At 41.7% G+C, this 16580-nt stretch overlaps 1 protein-coding gene across 3 annotated transcripts in view; it reads left to right on the forward strand.

Moving 5' to 3' along the window:
• Positions 1–16580, forward strand: part of ADGRG2 (adhesion G protein-coupled receptor G2) — a 296348-nt gene that overhangs the window by 144353 nt on the left and 135415 nt on the right. For 2 of the 3 annotated variants that reach the window (XM_069761520.1, XM_069761519.1), the window contains 5 exons: positions 7029–7070; positions 8894–8938; positions 9113–9178; positions 11025–11087; positions 15676–15738. In XM_069761520.1, the coding sequence (XP_069617621.1) occupies positions 7029–7070; positions 8894–8938; positions 9113–9178; positions 11025–11087; positions 15676–15738 (279 nt within the window). The remainder of the gene's footprint in view (positions 1–7028; positions 7071–8893; positions 8939–9112; positions 9179–11024; positions 11088–15675; positions 15739–16580) is intronic. The other variant, XM_069761521.1, reaches the window with a different exon arrangement.

Here is a 16580-nt window from a genome sequence, read left to right on the forward strand (position 1 = left end):
GGAGAAGCCATTGTATCGTACATATGCCAATGGGGAACTATAGAGAGCATGAATCCATGAGAGGAAGTGATCAGGGAATCCCCATCTTTGCAGGACCGCAAACAAATAAGGCCAAGAAATAGAGTCGAAGGCTTTTTTGATGTCGAGCGATAACATGCTTGGTATATTACGCTGTTTGCAGTGATGCAACAGATGAGAGACCCTTCTTATATTGTCCGATGCTTGTCTATTAGGTACAAAACCCACCCGATCTCTATGTATTAAGTGTTATGAACAGGTAATTCAGAACCACAATGGACCTTGAAGTTCAGAGCACACAAAGTGACCTGACAATTACCAAAAACATAGGACGAGCTCTGAGACGTGGGAACTCTGCTGACCGCAATCCCTAATCCTATCCAACCACAGTAAAGGTAGCCGTGGAGCGCTCCTGACCAGTCCTATGCGCCTCGAGCACAGCCTGAGAAACTAGCTAGCCCTGAAGATAGAAAAATAAGCCTACCTTGCCTCAGAGAAATACCCCAAAGGAAAAGGCAGCCCCCCACATATGACTGTGAGTTGAGATGAAAATACAAATGCAGAGATGAAATAGATTTAGCAAAGTGAGGCCCAACTTACTGAACAGACCGAAGATAGGAAAGATTGCTTTGCGGTCAACACAAAACCCTACAAACAACCACGCAGAGGGGGCAAAAAGTCCCTCCGCACCGACTAACGGTACGGAGGTGCTCCCTCTGCGTCCCAGAGCTTCCAGCAAGCAAGAAAAACCAATATAGCAAGCTGGACAGAAAAAATAGCAAACAAAAACAACACAAGCAAAACTTAGCTTATGCAGGATAGACAGGCCACAGGAACGATCCAGGAGAAAGCAAGACCAATACTAGAACATTGACTGGAGGCGAGGATCAAAGCACTAGGTGGAGTTAAATAGAGCAGCACCTAACGACTTAACCTCATCACCTGAGGAAGGAAACTCAGAAGCCGCAGTACCACTCTCATCCACCAAAGGAAGCTCATAGACAGAACCAGCCGAAGTACCACTCACGACCACAGGAGGGAGCTTGGCCACAGAATTCACAACAGTACCCCCCCTTGAGGAGGGGTCACCGAACCCTCATCAGAGCTCCCAGGCCGACCAGGATGAGCCACATGAAAGGCACGAACCAGATCGGCAGCATGGACATCAGAGGCAAAGACCCAGGAATTATCTTCCTGACCATAACCCTTCCACTTAACCAGATACTGGAGTTTCCGTCTCAAAACACGAGAATCCAAAATCTTCTCCACTATATACTCCAACTCCCCTTCAACCAAAACCGGAGCAGGAGGATCAATAGATGGAACCACAGGTGCCACGTATCTCCGCAACAATGACCTATGGAACACGTTATGGATGGAAAAAGAAGCTGGAAGAGTCAAACGAAAAGACACAGGATTAAGAACCTCAGAAATCCTATATGGACCAATGAAACCAGGCTTAAACTTAGGAGAGGAAACCTTCATAGGAATATAACGAGATGACAACCAAACCAAATCCCCAACACGAAGTCAGGGACCCACACAGCGCCTGCAGTTAGCGAAACGTTGAGCCTTCTCCTGGGACAAAATCAAATTGTCCACTACATGAGTCCAAATCTGCTGCAACCTATCCACCACAGTATCCACACCAGGACAGTCCGAAGACTCAACCTGCCCTGAAGAGAAACGAGGGTGGAACCCAGAATTGCAGAAAAACGGCGAAACCAAAGTAGCCGAGCTGGCCCGATTATTAAGGGCGAACTCAGCCAACGGCAAAAAGGACACCCAATCATCCTGATCAGCAGAAACAAAACATCTCAGATATGTTTCCAAGGTCTGATTGGTTCGTTCAGTCTGGCCATTTGTCTGAGGATGGAAAGCCGAGGAAAAAGAAAAATCAATGCCCATCCTAGCACAAAAGGCTCGCCAAAACCTCGAAAAACAAACTGGGAACCTCTGTCAGAAACGATGTTCTCTGGAATGCCATGTAAATGAACCACATGCTGGAAAAACAATGGCACCAAATCAGAGGAGGAAGGCAATTTAGACAAGGGCACCAAATGGACCATCTTAGAGAAGCGATCACAAACCACCCAAATGACCGACATTCTTTGAGAGACGGGGAGATCCGAAATAAAATCCATAGAGATATGTGTCCAAGGCCTCTTCGGGACCGGCAAGGGCAAAAGCAACCCACTGGCACGAGAACAGCAGAGCTTAGACCGAGCACAAATCCCACAGGACTGCACAAAAGAACGCACATCCCGCGACAGAGACGGCCACCAAAAGGATCTAGCCACCAAATCTCTGGTACCAAAGATTCCAGGATGACCAGCCAACACCGAACAATGAACCTCAGAGATAACTTTATTCGTCCACCTATCAGGGACAAACAGTTTCTCCGCTAGGCAACGGTCAGGTTTATTAGCCTGAAATTTTTGCAGCACCCGCCGCAAATCAGGGGAGATGGCAGACAAAATTACCCCCTCTTTGAGAATACCCGCCAGCTCAGGCAAACCCGGAGAATCGGGCACAAAACTCCTAGACAGGGCATCCGCCTTCACATTTTTAGAGCCCGGAAGGTACGAAACCACAAAGTCAAAACGGGAGAAAAACAGCGACCAACGAGCCTGTCTAGGATTCAACCGTTTGGCAGACTCGAGATAAGTCAAGTTCTTGTGATCAGTCAAGACCACCACGCGATGCTTAGCTCCTTCAAGCCAATGACGCCACTCCTCGAATGCCCACTTCATGGCTAGCAACTCTCGATTGCCAACATCATAATTTCGCTCAGCAGGCGAAAATTTCCTGGAAAAGAAGGCGCATGGTTTCATCACCAAGCAATCAGAACTTCTCTGCGACAAAACAGCCCCTGCTCCAATTTCAGAAGCATCAACCTCGACCTGGAACGGAAGCGAAACATCTGGTTGGCACAACACAGGGGCAGAAGAAAAACGATGCTTCAACTCCTGAAAAGCTTCCACAGCAGCAGAAGACCAATTGACCACATCAGCACCCTTCTTGGTTAAATCAGTCAACGGTTTAGCAATACTAGAAAAATTATTGATGAAGCGACGATAAAAATTAGCAAAGCCCAGGAACTTCTGCAGACTCTTCAGAGATGTTGGCTGAGTCCAATCATAAATGGCCTGAACTTTAACAGGGTCCATCTCGATAGTAGAAGGAGAAAAAATGAACCCCAAAAATGAAACCTTCTGAACACCAAAGAGACACTTTGATTCCTTCACAAACAAAGAATTAGCACGCAGGACCTGGAACACCATTCTGACCTGCTTCACATGAGACTCCCAATCATCCGAGAAGACCAAAATATCATCCAAGTATACAATCAGGAATTTATCCAGGTACTCTCGGAAGATGTCATGCATAAAAGACTGAAACACTGATGGAGCATTAGAAAGCCCGAATGGCATAACCAGGTACTCAAAATGGCCTTCGGGCGTATTAAATGCTGTTTTCCATTCATCGCCCCGCTTAATACGCACAAGATTATATGCACCACGAAGATCTATCTTGGTGAACCAACTAGCCCCCTTAATCCGAGCAAACAAATCAGACAGCAGCGGCAAGGGGTACTGAAATTTGACCGTAATTTTATTTAGAAGGCGGTTATCAATACAAGGTCTCAGCGAACCATCCTTCTTGGCCACAAAAAAGAACCCCGCTCCCAATGGCGACGATGACGGGCGAATATGACCCTTCTCCAAAGACTCCTTCACGTAACTCCGCATAGCGGCGTGCTCAGGTACAGATAAATTAAACAGTCGACCCTTAGGAAACTTACTACCAGGAATCAACTCGATAGCACAATCACGATCCCTATGCGGAGGTAGGGCATTGGACTTGGGCTCATCGAATACATCCCGGTAATCAGACAAGAACTCTGGGACCTCAGAAGGGGTGGATGATGAGATAGACAGAAATGGAACATCACCATGTACCCCCTGACAACCCCAGCTGGACACAGACATTGATTTCCAATCTAATACTGGGTTATGGACTTGTAGCCATGGCAACCCCAACACGACCACATCATGCAGATTATGCAACACCAGAAAGCGAATATCCTCCTAGTGCGCAGGAGCCATGCACATGGTCAGCTGGGTCCAATACTGAGGCTTATTCTTGGCCAAAGGCGTAGCATCAATTCCTCTCAATGGAATAGGACACTGCAAGGGCTCCAAGACAAACCCACAGCGCCTAGCAAACTCCAAGTCCATCAAATTCAGGGAAGCGCCTGAATCCACAAATGCCATGACAGAATAGGAAGACAAAGAGCAGATCAAAGTAACGGACAAAAGAAATTTCGACTGTACCGTACCAATGGTGGCAGACCTAGCGAACCGCTTAGTGCGCTTAGGACAATCGGAGATAGCATGAGTGGAATCACCACAGTAAAAGCACAGCCCATTCTGACGTCTGTGTTCTTGCCTTTCAGCTCTGGTCAAAGTCCTATCGCACTGCATAGGCTCAGGTTTATGCTCAGATAATACCGCCAAATGGTGCACAGATTTACGCTCACGCAAGCGTCGACCGATCTGAATGGCCAAAGACATAGACTCATTCAGACCAGCAGGCATAGGAAATCCCACCATGACATCCTTAAGGGCTTCAGAGAGACCCTTTCTGAAAATAGCTGCCAGCGCACATTCATTCCATTGAGTGAGCACGGACCACTTTCTAAACTTCTGACAATAAATCTCTATCTCATCCTGATCCTGACACAGAGCCAGCAAATTTTTCTCTGCCTGATCCACTGAATTAGGTTCATTGTACAGCAATCCGAGCGCCTGAAAAAACGCATCAATATTACATAATGCAGGATCTCCTGGCGCAAGGGAAAATGCCCAGTCTTGAGGGTCGCCACGTAATAAAGAAATAATGATCTTAACTTGTTGAACTGGGTCACCAGAGGAGCGGGGTTTCAAAGCCAGAAATAGTTTACAATTATTTTTAAAATTCAAAAACTTAGCTCTATCTCCAGAAAATAACTCAGGAATAGGAATTTTAGGTTCTAACATAGGATCCTGAACCACTAAATCTTGTATATTCTGTACATTTATAGCGAGATTATCCATCAAAGAGAACAGACCCTGAATGTCCATGTCCACACCTGTGTTCTGAACCACCCTGATGTAAAGGGGAAAAGAAAGACAGAACACAGTGCAAAGAAAAAAAAATGGTCTCAGAACTTCTCTTTTCCCTCTATTGAGAAGCATTAGTACTTTGGGCCTCCAGTACTGTTATGAACAGGTAATTCAGAACCACAATGGACCTTGAAGTTCAGAGCACACAAAGTGACCTGACAATTACCAAAAACATAGGACGAGCTCTGAGACGTGGGAACTCTGCTGACCGCAATCCCTAATCCTATCCAACCACACTAAAGGTAGCCGTGGAGCGCTCCTGACCAGTCCTATGCGCCTCGAGCACAGCCTGAGAAACTAGCTAGCCCTGAAGATAGAAAAATAAGCCTACCTTGCCTCAGAAAAATACCCCAAAGGAAAAGGCAGCCCCCCACATATAATGACTGTGAGTTGAGATGAAAATACAAACGCAGAGATGAAATAGATTTAGCAAAGTGAGGCCCAACTTACTGAACAGACCGAAGATAGGAAAGATTGCTTTGCGGTCAACACAAAACCCTACAAACAACCATGCAGAGGGGGCAAAAAGACCCTCCGCACCGACTAACGGTACGGAGGTGCTCCCTCTGCGTCCCAGAGCTTCCAGCAAGCAAGAAAAACCAATATAGCAAGCTGGACAGAAAAAATAGCAAGCAAAAACAACACAAGCAAAACTTAGCTTATGCAGGATAGACAGGCCACAGGAACGATCCAGGAGAAAGCAAGACCAATACTAGAACATTGACTGGAGGCCAGGATCAAAGCACTAGGTGGAGTTAAATAGAGCAGCACCTAACGACTTAACCTCATCACCTGAGGAAGGAAACTCAGAAGCCGCAGTACCACTCTCATCCACCAAAGGAAGCTCATAGACAGAACCAGCCGAAGTACCACTCACGACCACAGGAGGGAGCTTGGCCACAGAATTCACAACAGTTAAGGTTCCCAGGCCCGAATTTAGACTTTGAGATAAAATTTTAGCTAATATTTTAAAGTCTATGTTGATTAGGGATATTGGTCTATAGTTGGACCATAGTAATTGATCAGAGTTGGGCTTTGGTATCATAGACACAGCTGCTATCAAGGATGCCTCTCCAGGTTTATTGCCATCTCTCAGGGAATTGAAATAGTTGGTGAGATGGGGAATTAAGAGTGAGGCATATTTTTTGTAGTATAACGCCATAAATCTGTCTGGGCCAGGTTTTTTACTAACTTTCAATTGCTGGATGGCCAATTCTATGTCGTTAGGTGAAATATTTTGGTTTAACAAATCAATCAAGTTCGAACCAAGAGCTGGGAGAGGAATAGAATCTAAGACGGCATCCAGTTCATCTGAATTTCTTTTGTATTTTACGTAACATTTAAAATGTGAAAGATGAAAATACATATTTTTTTATGACATGATTGGAACTGCAAAAGACATCTCACTTTTCAAATTCTGCACTTTTAGTCATGCACAATGCGCCTCTGACAGGGGTTTCTTTTGTTTTGGCACCTTGCAGGCTCTGTAAATGCGACATGGTGACCACAATGAATTCCAGTCAAATTTGAACTCCAAACATCAATAGCGCTTCTTACCTTCATAACCCTGCGGTGTGCTCAAAAGGATTTTTCGATCACATATAATGTATTGGTGTATTCAGGACATATTGCTTTACAAATTGTGGGGTTTATTTTCTCCTTTTACTTGGAGAAGTGTTTGCTTGTTAATGGTGACTCTTATAGGTTTTATGACAGTGTAAAGTAGCTGTCAACAGTAAACTAGAAATCACGTAGAACTATTAATTTCATATTGAGGTTACATTTTAGCAAATCTCTAGCTAATATTGCTTAACATTACTTTATTTGTTTTTATCTCTAAAGTGACAACAGGGCAAATATCGCCAACCAACAGCCCCACAACAGGTATGTAATTCATACAAGACACACAAGGCTATATTTCCAAAAAGTCACTTGGTTGCATTAGGGGGATGGTCACAAGTACCATTTTGTTTGTAGTTTGTCATTGGTTTGACACAATTTTTGTATTTGTAGCAGAAAACACTTCCATTTTAAAAATATGAAACACGTTTTATCCACTGGTTTGCAAAACCTGTGATATTGTTGCAAATATGAAGGTACTGTAAACACATCCAAAGGTTGTGTGCATACAGGGTTTAGTGTCTATGCACAAAATACATACAAATGCTGGATTGTACGCTGATCTTGCAGATTTTTTTTTTTTTTAAAGTAATCAGGGCTTAGATTACTAACATATGCCAGAAGCAAACTTCTCGTTTCTGTTGCGGAGACATTATCTTGCAAAGCTTAGTTTCTAATTTCCCCTTCAACCAGGGGGTCATTAACAGAGAGTTGTGTCTGGCTTGTGTATTTTTTTTCCCTTGCATAATGTTGTCCAATCACAACCAGCAGTTGTCATGCAGGGGAAAAAAAAATACACCCAAAGAATTCTAAATTCAGCTTTTTCCTGTAAGATGTGTAATGATACACAGTCCTGCTCTACTCTGTGATCTCTCACTTGCTGTGTAAAGTAGAGCAGAGCTGTGTGGCATTACAAACTCCTCTGCATCTCTCATTTCAGTGAGTGAGTATAGGGTAATAGAGCATAGCTATGTGCAGGGCCGGACTGGCCATCTGGCAATTCTGGCAAATGCCAGAAGGGGCGGTCTGGTTGTGGGCTGCCTCGTCTGCTACGTTGTTAGCACAATCTGTGTTCTCAAGACATCCATATTGTTAAGAGTTGTGACGGTGAATTGGTCTTGTAGTAAATCTTTCTTTCCACCATCCAGGGTAATATTAATAATATATCCCATCTGGTACTCGGGGACTGGAACACCATGGGCCTGTGTGATTTCAAATGCCAGGGCTGAATTTCAGCCCCAGTCTGTACCTGGCTATGTGTCACTATAAACATATGTTGCTGCGGATATCTCACAATGCTGTTAGTTCTGATCTGCTCCAACTTTTCTGACGCTGACTTCTCTGAAACGGAGAGCTACAGAGGTGTTTGTAATGAAAAATAGCTCAACTCTCAACACAATAGGTGCAGAGGTCATGGAGGCAACCAAGGCTGCTCGTCATTATAAATCTCACACAAAGAAAGCCAGTTCCAAGCTTCTCTGGGGCATATTTTTTTTAATATGTATCTTTGTGTTAGGCTGCCATCACACTATCAGAATTTGGTCAGTATTTTACATCAGTATTTGTGAGCCAAAACCAGGAGTGGAACAATTAGAGGAAAAGTATAATAGAAACATATGCACAACTTCTGGATTTATCAACCACTCCTGGGTTTGGCTTACAAATACTGATGTAATATACCGACCAAATAATGATAGTGTCACGGCAGCCTTAGTGTGAGTTTCTTTTAGGGGCTTCGATTTTCTTCCACACATCAAAAACAATGTTTGGCTTTTTGTGAAGTCGGTTCCAGTGTGAAAGAGAAATTAAAATTTGAGGGATTAATGTGTATGATGACAATTCGTGTTGCAGAATATGTTGGCACTTTACTGTATAAGAGGCAAGAAATAAATACATTTTATGTTATAATTATTTTTTTCAAATGCATACATTGTATGCATCCAAAAGTAGTGAGAAATATTGTATTACCTTATCAATATCAGATCAAAATGTTCAAATAAAATGTTCCAAAATACATCATCATATCATTTCTTTTAGATAGTAATTTGGATGCAACAATTTAAGTTTTTTTTCTTTACAATTTACAGCGCTTTCTCAGAAATCCACAGGTTCAGCACAGGTTGATAGCACAGGTATGAAGAGAATATTATTTCAACATTTTTTCTTAGTACTCATTTAAAAGCCATTTGCAAAGTCTTTTATATTATGTTATTTGCCATCAGCTGATAAGTATTTTTTTTTTTATTTCAGACCACTTTCAAATTGCTTTCAATATATTTTCATATTATTAACTTTTTTTTTTACAGGGACTAATACATTGACAAGTGGCTCTAATACACTCACTGCAGTGGAAACCACAAACATAACTGAAGGTAAGTAGCAATGTTCTTAATTAGGTCAAAATGTTATTGACCTAGGTCTTAAACTGTTTTGCGCAAATGAGAACTGTTTTTTCAACAAATTTTATATATGCCAATAGTACAGACAAATATTAATATCTCTGAAATATATCAACGAAATCTGTGTAACCGAACCTAGACCCCATTCATTTGAATGGGGGGGCCTGAACATCCAGTGTTTGCCACGCTGTCGTGCATGACCATGCGGCAAACATTGACTTTGATCGGCAGTAAAATCATTATCGCCGGTGAGACATCCGCAGTTATCCTGCTGTCAACACAATGGGCAGCACTTTGAACACATTTTATAAGTGGTCATAAACTTGTAAATAACTCATTGAAGAATAAAGGTACGTTAAAACCAAGCACACCATTGTTTTTCTTGTGAAATTCTCAATAAGTTTGATGTGTCACATGACCCTCTTCCCATTGAAAAAAATAAAGTTGGATCCAAAATGGCCAACTTCAAAATGGCCGCCATGGTCACCACCCATCACTCCCATATACAATGTGCCACAAACAGAAAGTTGATATCACCAACCATTCCAATTTTATTTAGGTGTATCCATATAAATTGTCCACCCTGTATATTATTTTTATTTTAACAACTGTGTAATAGGGATTATAGCCTCATTATTTGCTATAGAAATCTAAATTCACAACACCCTCTGCAATATGAGGAAGGCATAGATTTCTGCAGAGCACAGCAATGATAGGATGAATAAAGTGAATACCGCTTTATTTTAACAATATGTAAGCTTTACCGATTTCAGAGGTTAAATTCAGGGAGATTCACTCGCTACCCGGAAAAATTGTTGTAACTTCTAAAAGAGATGGTCAACTATACTGAAATTTGGACTGTATATACTTTGGTTCATGAGAAGTGAGAGTGAGTGAAATTCAGTGACAGCAACGAAAAAACATCCTCACGCAAAGTGATCTTCCCAACTTTTCGCCCCACCAGTCATCTCCATTATGAGATAGAGTTGCTGCATGCCTTTCTGCGTGTCAGTAGGTTATGTGTGGTGTTTGCATTTCACTCCTGACAGATTCCTTATTCATTAGCTAAGAATGTACAGATACAGTTTAGAGGAGCTTGTTTTCATTTTGAAAACTTATTGGAAAACTGATTCCTTAAAGAGGTGCCAAAGTAAGTGAATTTCTAAGAAGTTTGGAGGTTGACATCCACCATCCAAACCCTATATTCTGTGATTAGTGAATAAGCTGGAACGTACAGGAACATTACTGGATAGGTATGATGGAGGACATCCGAAAATGTCTGAAATAGCAGTTCAAGATGTGAAAGATTGACTTCAGGCATGTTGTATTCCACATCTCAGTAAGCGGCCAAAAAAGGTTGTGTTCCCCTGTACAGAATCATTGTACTGATTTAACACCACCGGATGTTTTTCTTTGTGGCAATTTGAACGGTCGGGTGTGCAGTAACAAGCCACGAACATTACAGGCACTCCGAGAGAACATTCAGCCTGAAATTCATGCTATGACTCCAGATGTCCTGAATTCATTCAACAATATGGAAAGACATTTACAGGTGTGCTTGTATGTGAACAGTGGACATTTTCAACATTTGCTGTAAAATATCAGGTTCTCATGAACCAAAGTGTGAACATTCCAAATTTCAGCATAAAAAATAATCTCTTTAAGAAGTTACAGCAATTTTTCCAGGTGAAGTGAATCACCCTGTACAATTGAATTTTGTTGGTACGTTTATGGTTATAGCTATATATTAATAAATGTCTAGTTTGGTAACAGGCGTTCCACTTGAATAAATGATGAAGGTATTATTTTACTATTACAGTCACTGAATTTACCATTAACACATCCAAAAGTCATACAATTTGGACATCATTAAATACAAATGGTGAGTATATTTCTCATACAGCTCCCTTTTCAATATTAAGACAGAAATTAACAATAAAGAGACTTTAAGACAGATCATGCTGATAGCTAAGCTCATTTTTGTTTTTTCATTTTTACAGTTCATTGTTATAAAATTCTCGGAAGTCCCTGTTGGTTTAGGATTGTCAGCACACACCCAGATAAATTATTTGAGGGGTATAGTTTCCAAAATGGGGTAACTTTTGGGGGTTTTCTGCTGTTTTGGCAGCTTAGCGGTTGTTCAAATGCAACATGGCGCTCACAGTATATTTTCATCTGCGCTCGAAAAGTCAAATAGCACTAAAGAAAATAGAATTTGTACATTTTGTTGGAATTATGAAACATTACTGCTAATATTTTAACCCTTCTAACTTCTCAACCAAAAATATTTGTCTCAAAAATTATGCTGACAAAGGAGATATGTGGTAAATGGTTTTTTTTATTAATTATTTTGTGCGGTATATCTATTTGTTTTGAGGGCATCAAAATTCAAAGTGAAAAATTGCGAATTTTCAAATTTTCTAATTTTCATTAAAAAAAATCAAATAATGACCAAAATGTACTACTATCACGAAGTATAATGTGTCACAAAAAAAACTCAGAATAAATGGGATGTATAGAAGCATTCCACAGTTACCAGATAAAGTGACACTGGTCAGAACTGAAACATTTGGCCTGGTCAGCAAGGTGAAAACAGGCTGTGGCCTGAAGGGATTTATAAGCTGGATAGTACTACTAAAATCTAATTACCGATACTTCCAGTGACATAGCCACTCTCTCTTTTCAAAATCAGCTTGTTACTTGGGGCATTTTTATAGCGTAACATTAATCCTTCATCAGGTGTAGCGATGCAACACGATGAAGGAAGAAACCTGACTTTGAAACCCGTTGCATGAATGAATAAGGAACCAAAGAACATACAGTGGGGATAAAAAGTATTTAGTCAGCCACCAATTATGCAAGTTCTCCCAGTTAAAAAGATATTGAGAAAACAAATATGGAAAATCAACTTGTTTGATCTGACAAGATTTATTTTGCATATTATGGTGGAAAATAAGTATTTGGTCACCTAAAAACATGCAAGATTTCTGGCTCTCACAGACCTGTAACTTCTTCTTTAAGAGGTTCCTCTGTCCTCCACTCATTACCTGTAGTAATGGCACCTGTTTGAACTTATCAGTATAAAAGACACCTGTCCACAACCTCAAATAGTCACACTCCAAACTCCACTATGGTGAAGACTAAAGAGCTGTCGAAGGACACCAGACACAAAATTGTAGCCTTGCACCAGACTGGGAAAACTAAATCTACAATTGGCAAACAGCTTGGTGTGATGAAATCAACTGTGGGTGCAATAGTAAGAAAATGGAAGACATACAAAACCACTGATAATCTCCCTCGATCTGGAGCTCCACGCAAGATCTCACCCCGTGGGGTCAAAGTGATCACAAGAACAGTGAGAAAAAATCCCAGAACCACAAGGGGGACCTAGTGAATGACCTGCATAGAGCTGAGACCGCAGTAACAAAGGCTACCATCAGTAACACACTACGCCGCTATGGACTCAGATCCTGCAGTACCAGACGTGTCCCCCTACTTAAGCCAGTACATGTCCGGGCCCATCTGAAGTTTGCTATAGAGCATTTGGATTATCCAGAAGAGTATTAGGAGAATATAATATGGTCTGATGAAACCAAAGTAGAACTGTTTGGTAGAAACAAAACTCATCGTGTTTGGAGGAGACAGAATGCTGAGTTGCATCCAAAGAACACCATACCTATTGTGAAGCATGAGGGTGGCAACATAATGCTTTGGGGCTGTTTATCTGCAAAGGGACCTGGAAAACTGATCTGTGTTCATGAAAGAATGAATGGGGCCATGTATCTTCAGATTTTGAGTGCAAACCTCCTTCCATCAGCAAGGGCATTGAAGATGAAACATGGATGGGTCTTTCAGCATGATAATGATTCCAAGCACGCCGCCAGAGCAATGAAGGAGTGGCTTCGTAAGAAGCATATGAAGGTCCTGGAGTGGCCTAGCCAGTCTCTAGATCTCAACCCTATTGAAAACTTTTGGAGGGAGTTGAAAGTCCGTGTTGCCCTGCGACAGGCCCAAAACATCACTGCTCTAAAGGAGTTCTGCATGGAGGAACGGGCCAACATACCACCAACAGTGTGGCCAACCTTGTGAAGACTTACAGAAAATGTTTGACAGCTGTCATTGCCAACAAAGGATATATAACAAAATATTGAGATGAACTTTTGTTAATAACCAAATACTTATTTTCCACCATAATTTGAAAAATAAATCTTGCCAAATCAGACAAGGTGAATTTCTAGATTTTTCTTAATTTTGATGTTCATAGTTGTGGTCTACCTATGATGTCAATGAGGGTATGTTCCCACGGTCAGTAAACGCTGTGGGTTTGACGATGCATACAGCCGCAGCGTCAAACCCACAGCGTCCAGATGTTACAGCACAGTGGATGGGATTGCAAGAAATCCCATGTCCACTATGTGTTAAAAGACGCTCGTGGCTCCTTGCGTAAACGGACATTCGGCGTATCTTTCCAGACCACAGCATGTCTATTTTTTAGATAGTCTATTTCCCATAGACTATCATTAGATGCTGTAAAACCGCATTATATTAATAGTCACATGCGTAGTAAGTGCGGAACCCCAGGTTACTACGCATGTGAACTAATTTAAATAATGTCTTACCTTGTTTCAGCCAGAAGTTTGCATACACTGCAGTTCACTGAGATCAGCTGACTGCGAGAACTTCCGTGCATGTGACCGCCGGGGTTATCTTCGGTCACTAGCAAAATTCTCACGGTTCGCTGATCAGCTGATCGTGAGAACTGCAGTGCAGGTGACCACTAGAGATCTACTTATCTCCGGTGGTCATCTACAAGCTCTGCTGTGTCTGGATGTCAGGCTGGATGGTGGCGTATTGCCTATGTTCCGCCAAAGGCATCCAGATGAAGCAGAGCTGGACTCATTGTGGGACTCTCAGTAATTGGACTACATCGGACAGGGAGTATTATATGTTGGTTTATTATTTTATTTTTTTTGCAGGAGATCAAAGGTGTCAGGAATTAGGCAATGCAGTAAGCATAGTGAATTAAGATTATTAAAGCATTTTATTCTGGGTTTGTCTTTATTGACCTTATAACTATAGGATTAGTAATGGAGAGGTGTCTTATAGGCGCCTCTCCATTACTAAGCCGTGGGCTTGATATCACCGGACAATACAAAGGTGACATAACCCCACAAATATTACCCCACTTGCCTCTGCTACAGGACAAGTGGGAAGCGCTGGGTAAAGTGCCACAATTTGCGCGTCTTTGGATGTGCCAGTTGTGGGGAGGCTGCTGGCTGCTGTTTTTAGGCTGGTGAGGGCTAAAATTCATGGGCCTCGCCAGCCTGAGAATACCAGGCAGCAGCTGTCTGCTTTTTCCTTGGCTGGTTAACAAAAATAGGGGGACCCCACACTGTTTTTTTTGGAGGGGATCCAACTATTTTTGCTCACCATCCAAGGTAAGCAGACTGCTGTGGCCTTGTATTATCAGGCTGGTAAGGTTCATGGATATTTGATCCTTACCAGTCTGAAATATCAGGCCGCAGCTGTCTGCTTTACTCTGTCTGGATAACATATATAGGGGGACCCGACGCTATTTTTTTTTTTTTAATATTTATTTATTAAAAAGGAGGGGACCTCTCTGCTTTCCTCCACTTTCTGTGTCATGTACGTCCGGCTGTGCCACAAGATTCACCTGTTATGTAAATTAGTACACATGCGTAGTAAGCTGTGTTACCGCACTTAATACGCATGTGACTAGGAAGATAATGCGGTTTTACCACATCTAATGAAAGTGTGTGGGTAATTTACGCAATGGAGACTGAGCGTTTCCACTACATAAATTGACATGCGGTCTGGAAAGACGTGCTGCATGTCCGTCTCTGCGGATGAACCGAGGGCATCGGTGCACACATAGAGTGGACATGGGGTTTCTTGAAATCCCATCGACTATGCTGTAACAGCTGGATGCTGCAGGTTGGACGCTGCAGATGTACGCAGCATCCAACCCGCAGCGTTTACTGACCGTGGGAATATATCCCAATATATCTGCAAACAGGAAATCACTTTTTTCCCCTTCAATTAGCTTTATTTCAAGTCACAAAAAAACGCATGCAATGGAAAAACGCAACAAAAATGCAGGTGACCTGCCTGTGACCTCAGATGCAGATTTGGTGCAAATTTTACCTGCGTCAAATCCTGAGCAAATACTGAGCCATTCCTGACTGTGGAAACAAAGTGGGAGAACTTGCACAATTGGTGGCTGACTAAATACTTTTTTTCCCACTGTACACCTTTTTCTTCACTATGTGGCAGCGCCTGGGAATTACCACTCTTTTTCACATCAGCAAGACATTTATAAAAGACTGAGCCCGTACCAACCTACAGTTGCATATCAGCCTAATGCAGAATAGATATTTTTTTTACCTTGTTACAATGTAAACCTGCTCTGTTCCTTCGTATAAATTATTTCATCTTTTGATTGTTTCCAGGAAGTGATACTGTCTTTAATAGTAGTACTTTTTCATCTTCAGTGACAACAAACATCAGTAACGGTGAGTAATTACACATCAGAGATAATATTATTTTTCTGTGTAGCATCCATTGTGTGACAATTTGGTAACAAAAAATAAATGCCGGCCCACCTACGTTCTATACTCTTTATCTGTTTGTTAGCTTGTTTTTAATGTAATGTAATTATGTTCAAGGGACCCCCACGGCTTCCGCTTGCAAGGGTTATTGCTGGATTACCGCTAATGCAGTGGGATACTATTGAATACAGTAATAAAGGGTCAATAGTTTTTATGTTAGTTCCTTGATAGTGATGAGCGAATATACGCGTTAATCGAGATTTCCCGAGCATGCTCGGGTGTCCTCCGAGTATTTTTTAGTGCTCGGAGATTTAGTTTTCATCGCCTCAGCTAAATGATTTACAGCTATTAGCCAGGCTAAGTACATGTGGGGGTTGCCTGGTTGCTAGGGAATCCCCACATATACTTATGCAGGCTAATAGCTGTAAATCATTCAGCTGAGGCGATGAAAACTAAATCTCCGAGCACTAAAAAATACTCGGAAGACACCCGAGTGTGCTCGGGAAATCTCGAGTAACGAGTATATTCGCTCATCACTATTCCTTAACATATTGAAAAATTGTTGCTAAACTTATAAGCTGTGTAATGTCCTAAAAAATACATGGATTTACAGTGGGGCAAAAAAGTATTTAGTCAGTCAGCAATAGTGCAAGTTCCGTAATTTACATCATAGGTAGACCTCAACTATGGGAGACAAACTGAGAAAAAAAAATCCAGAAAATCACATTGTCTGTTTTTTTATCATTTTTTTTGCATATTATGGTGGAAAATAAGTATTTGGTCAGAAACAAACAATCAAGATTTCT

The sequence above is a fragment of the Ranitomeya imitator genome, chromosome 3 (genome assembly GCF_032444005.1).
Source record: "Ranitomeya imitator isolate aRanImi1 chromosome 3, aRanImi1.pri, whole genome shotgun sequence".
Lineage (NCBI taxonomy): Eukaryota > Metazoa > Chordata > Amphibia > Anura > Dendrobatidae > Ranitomeya > Ranitomeya imitator.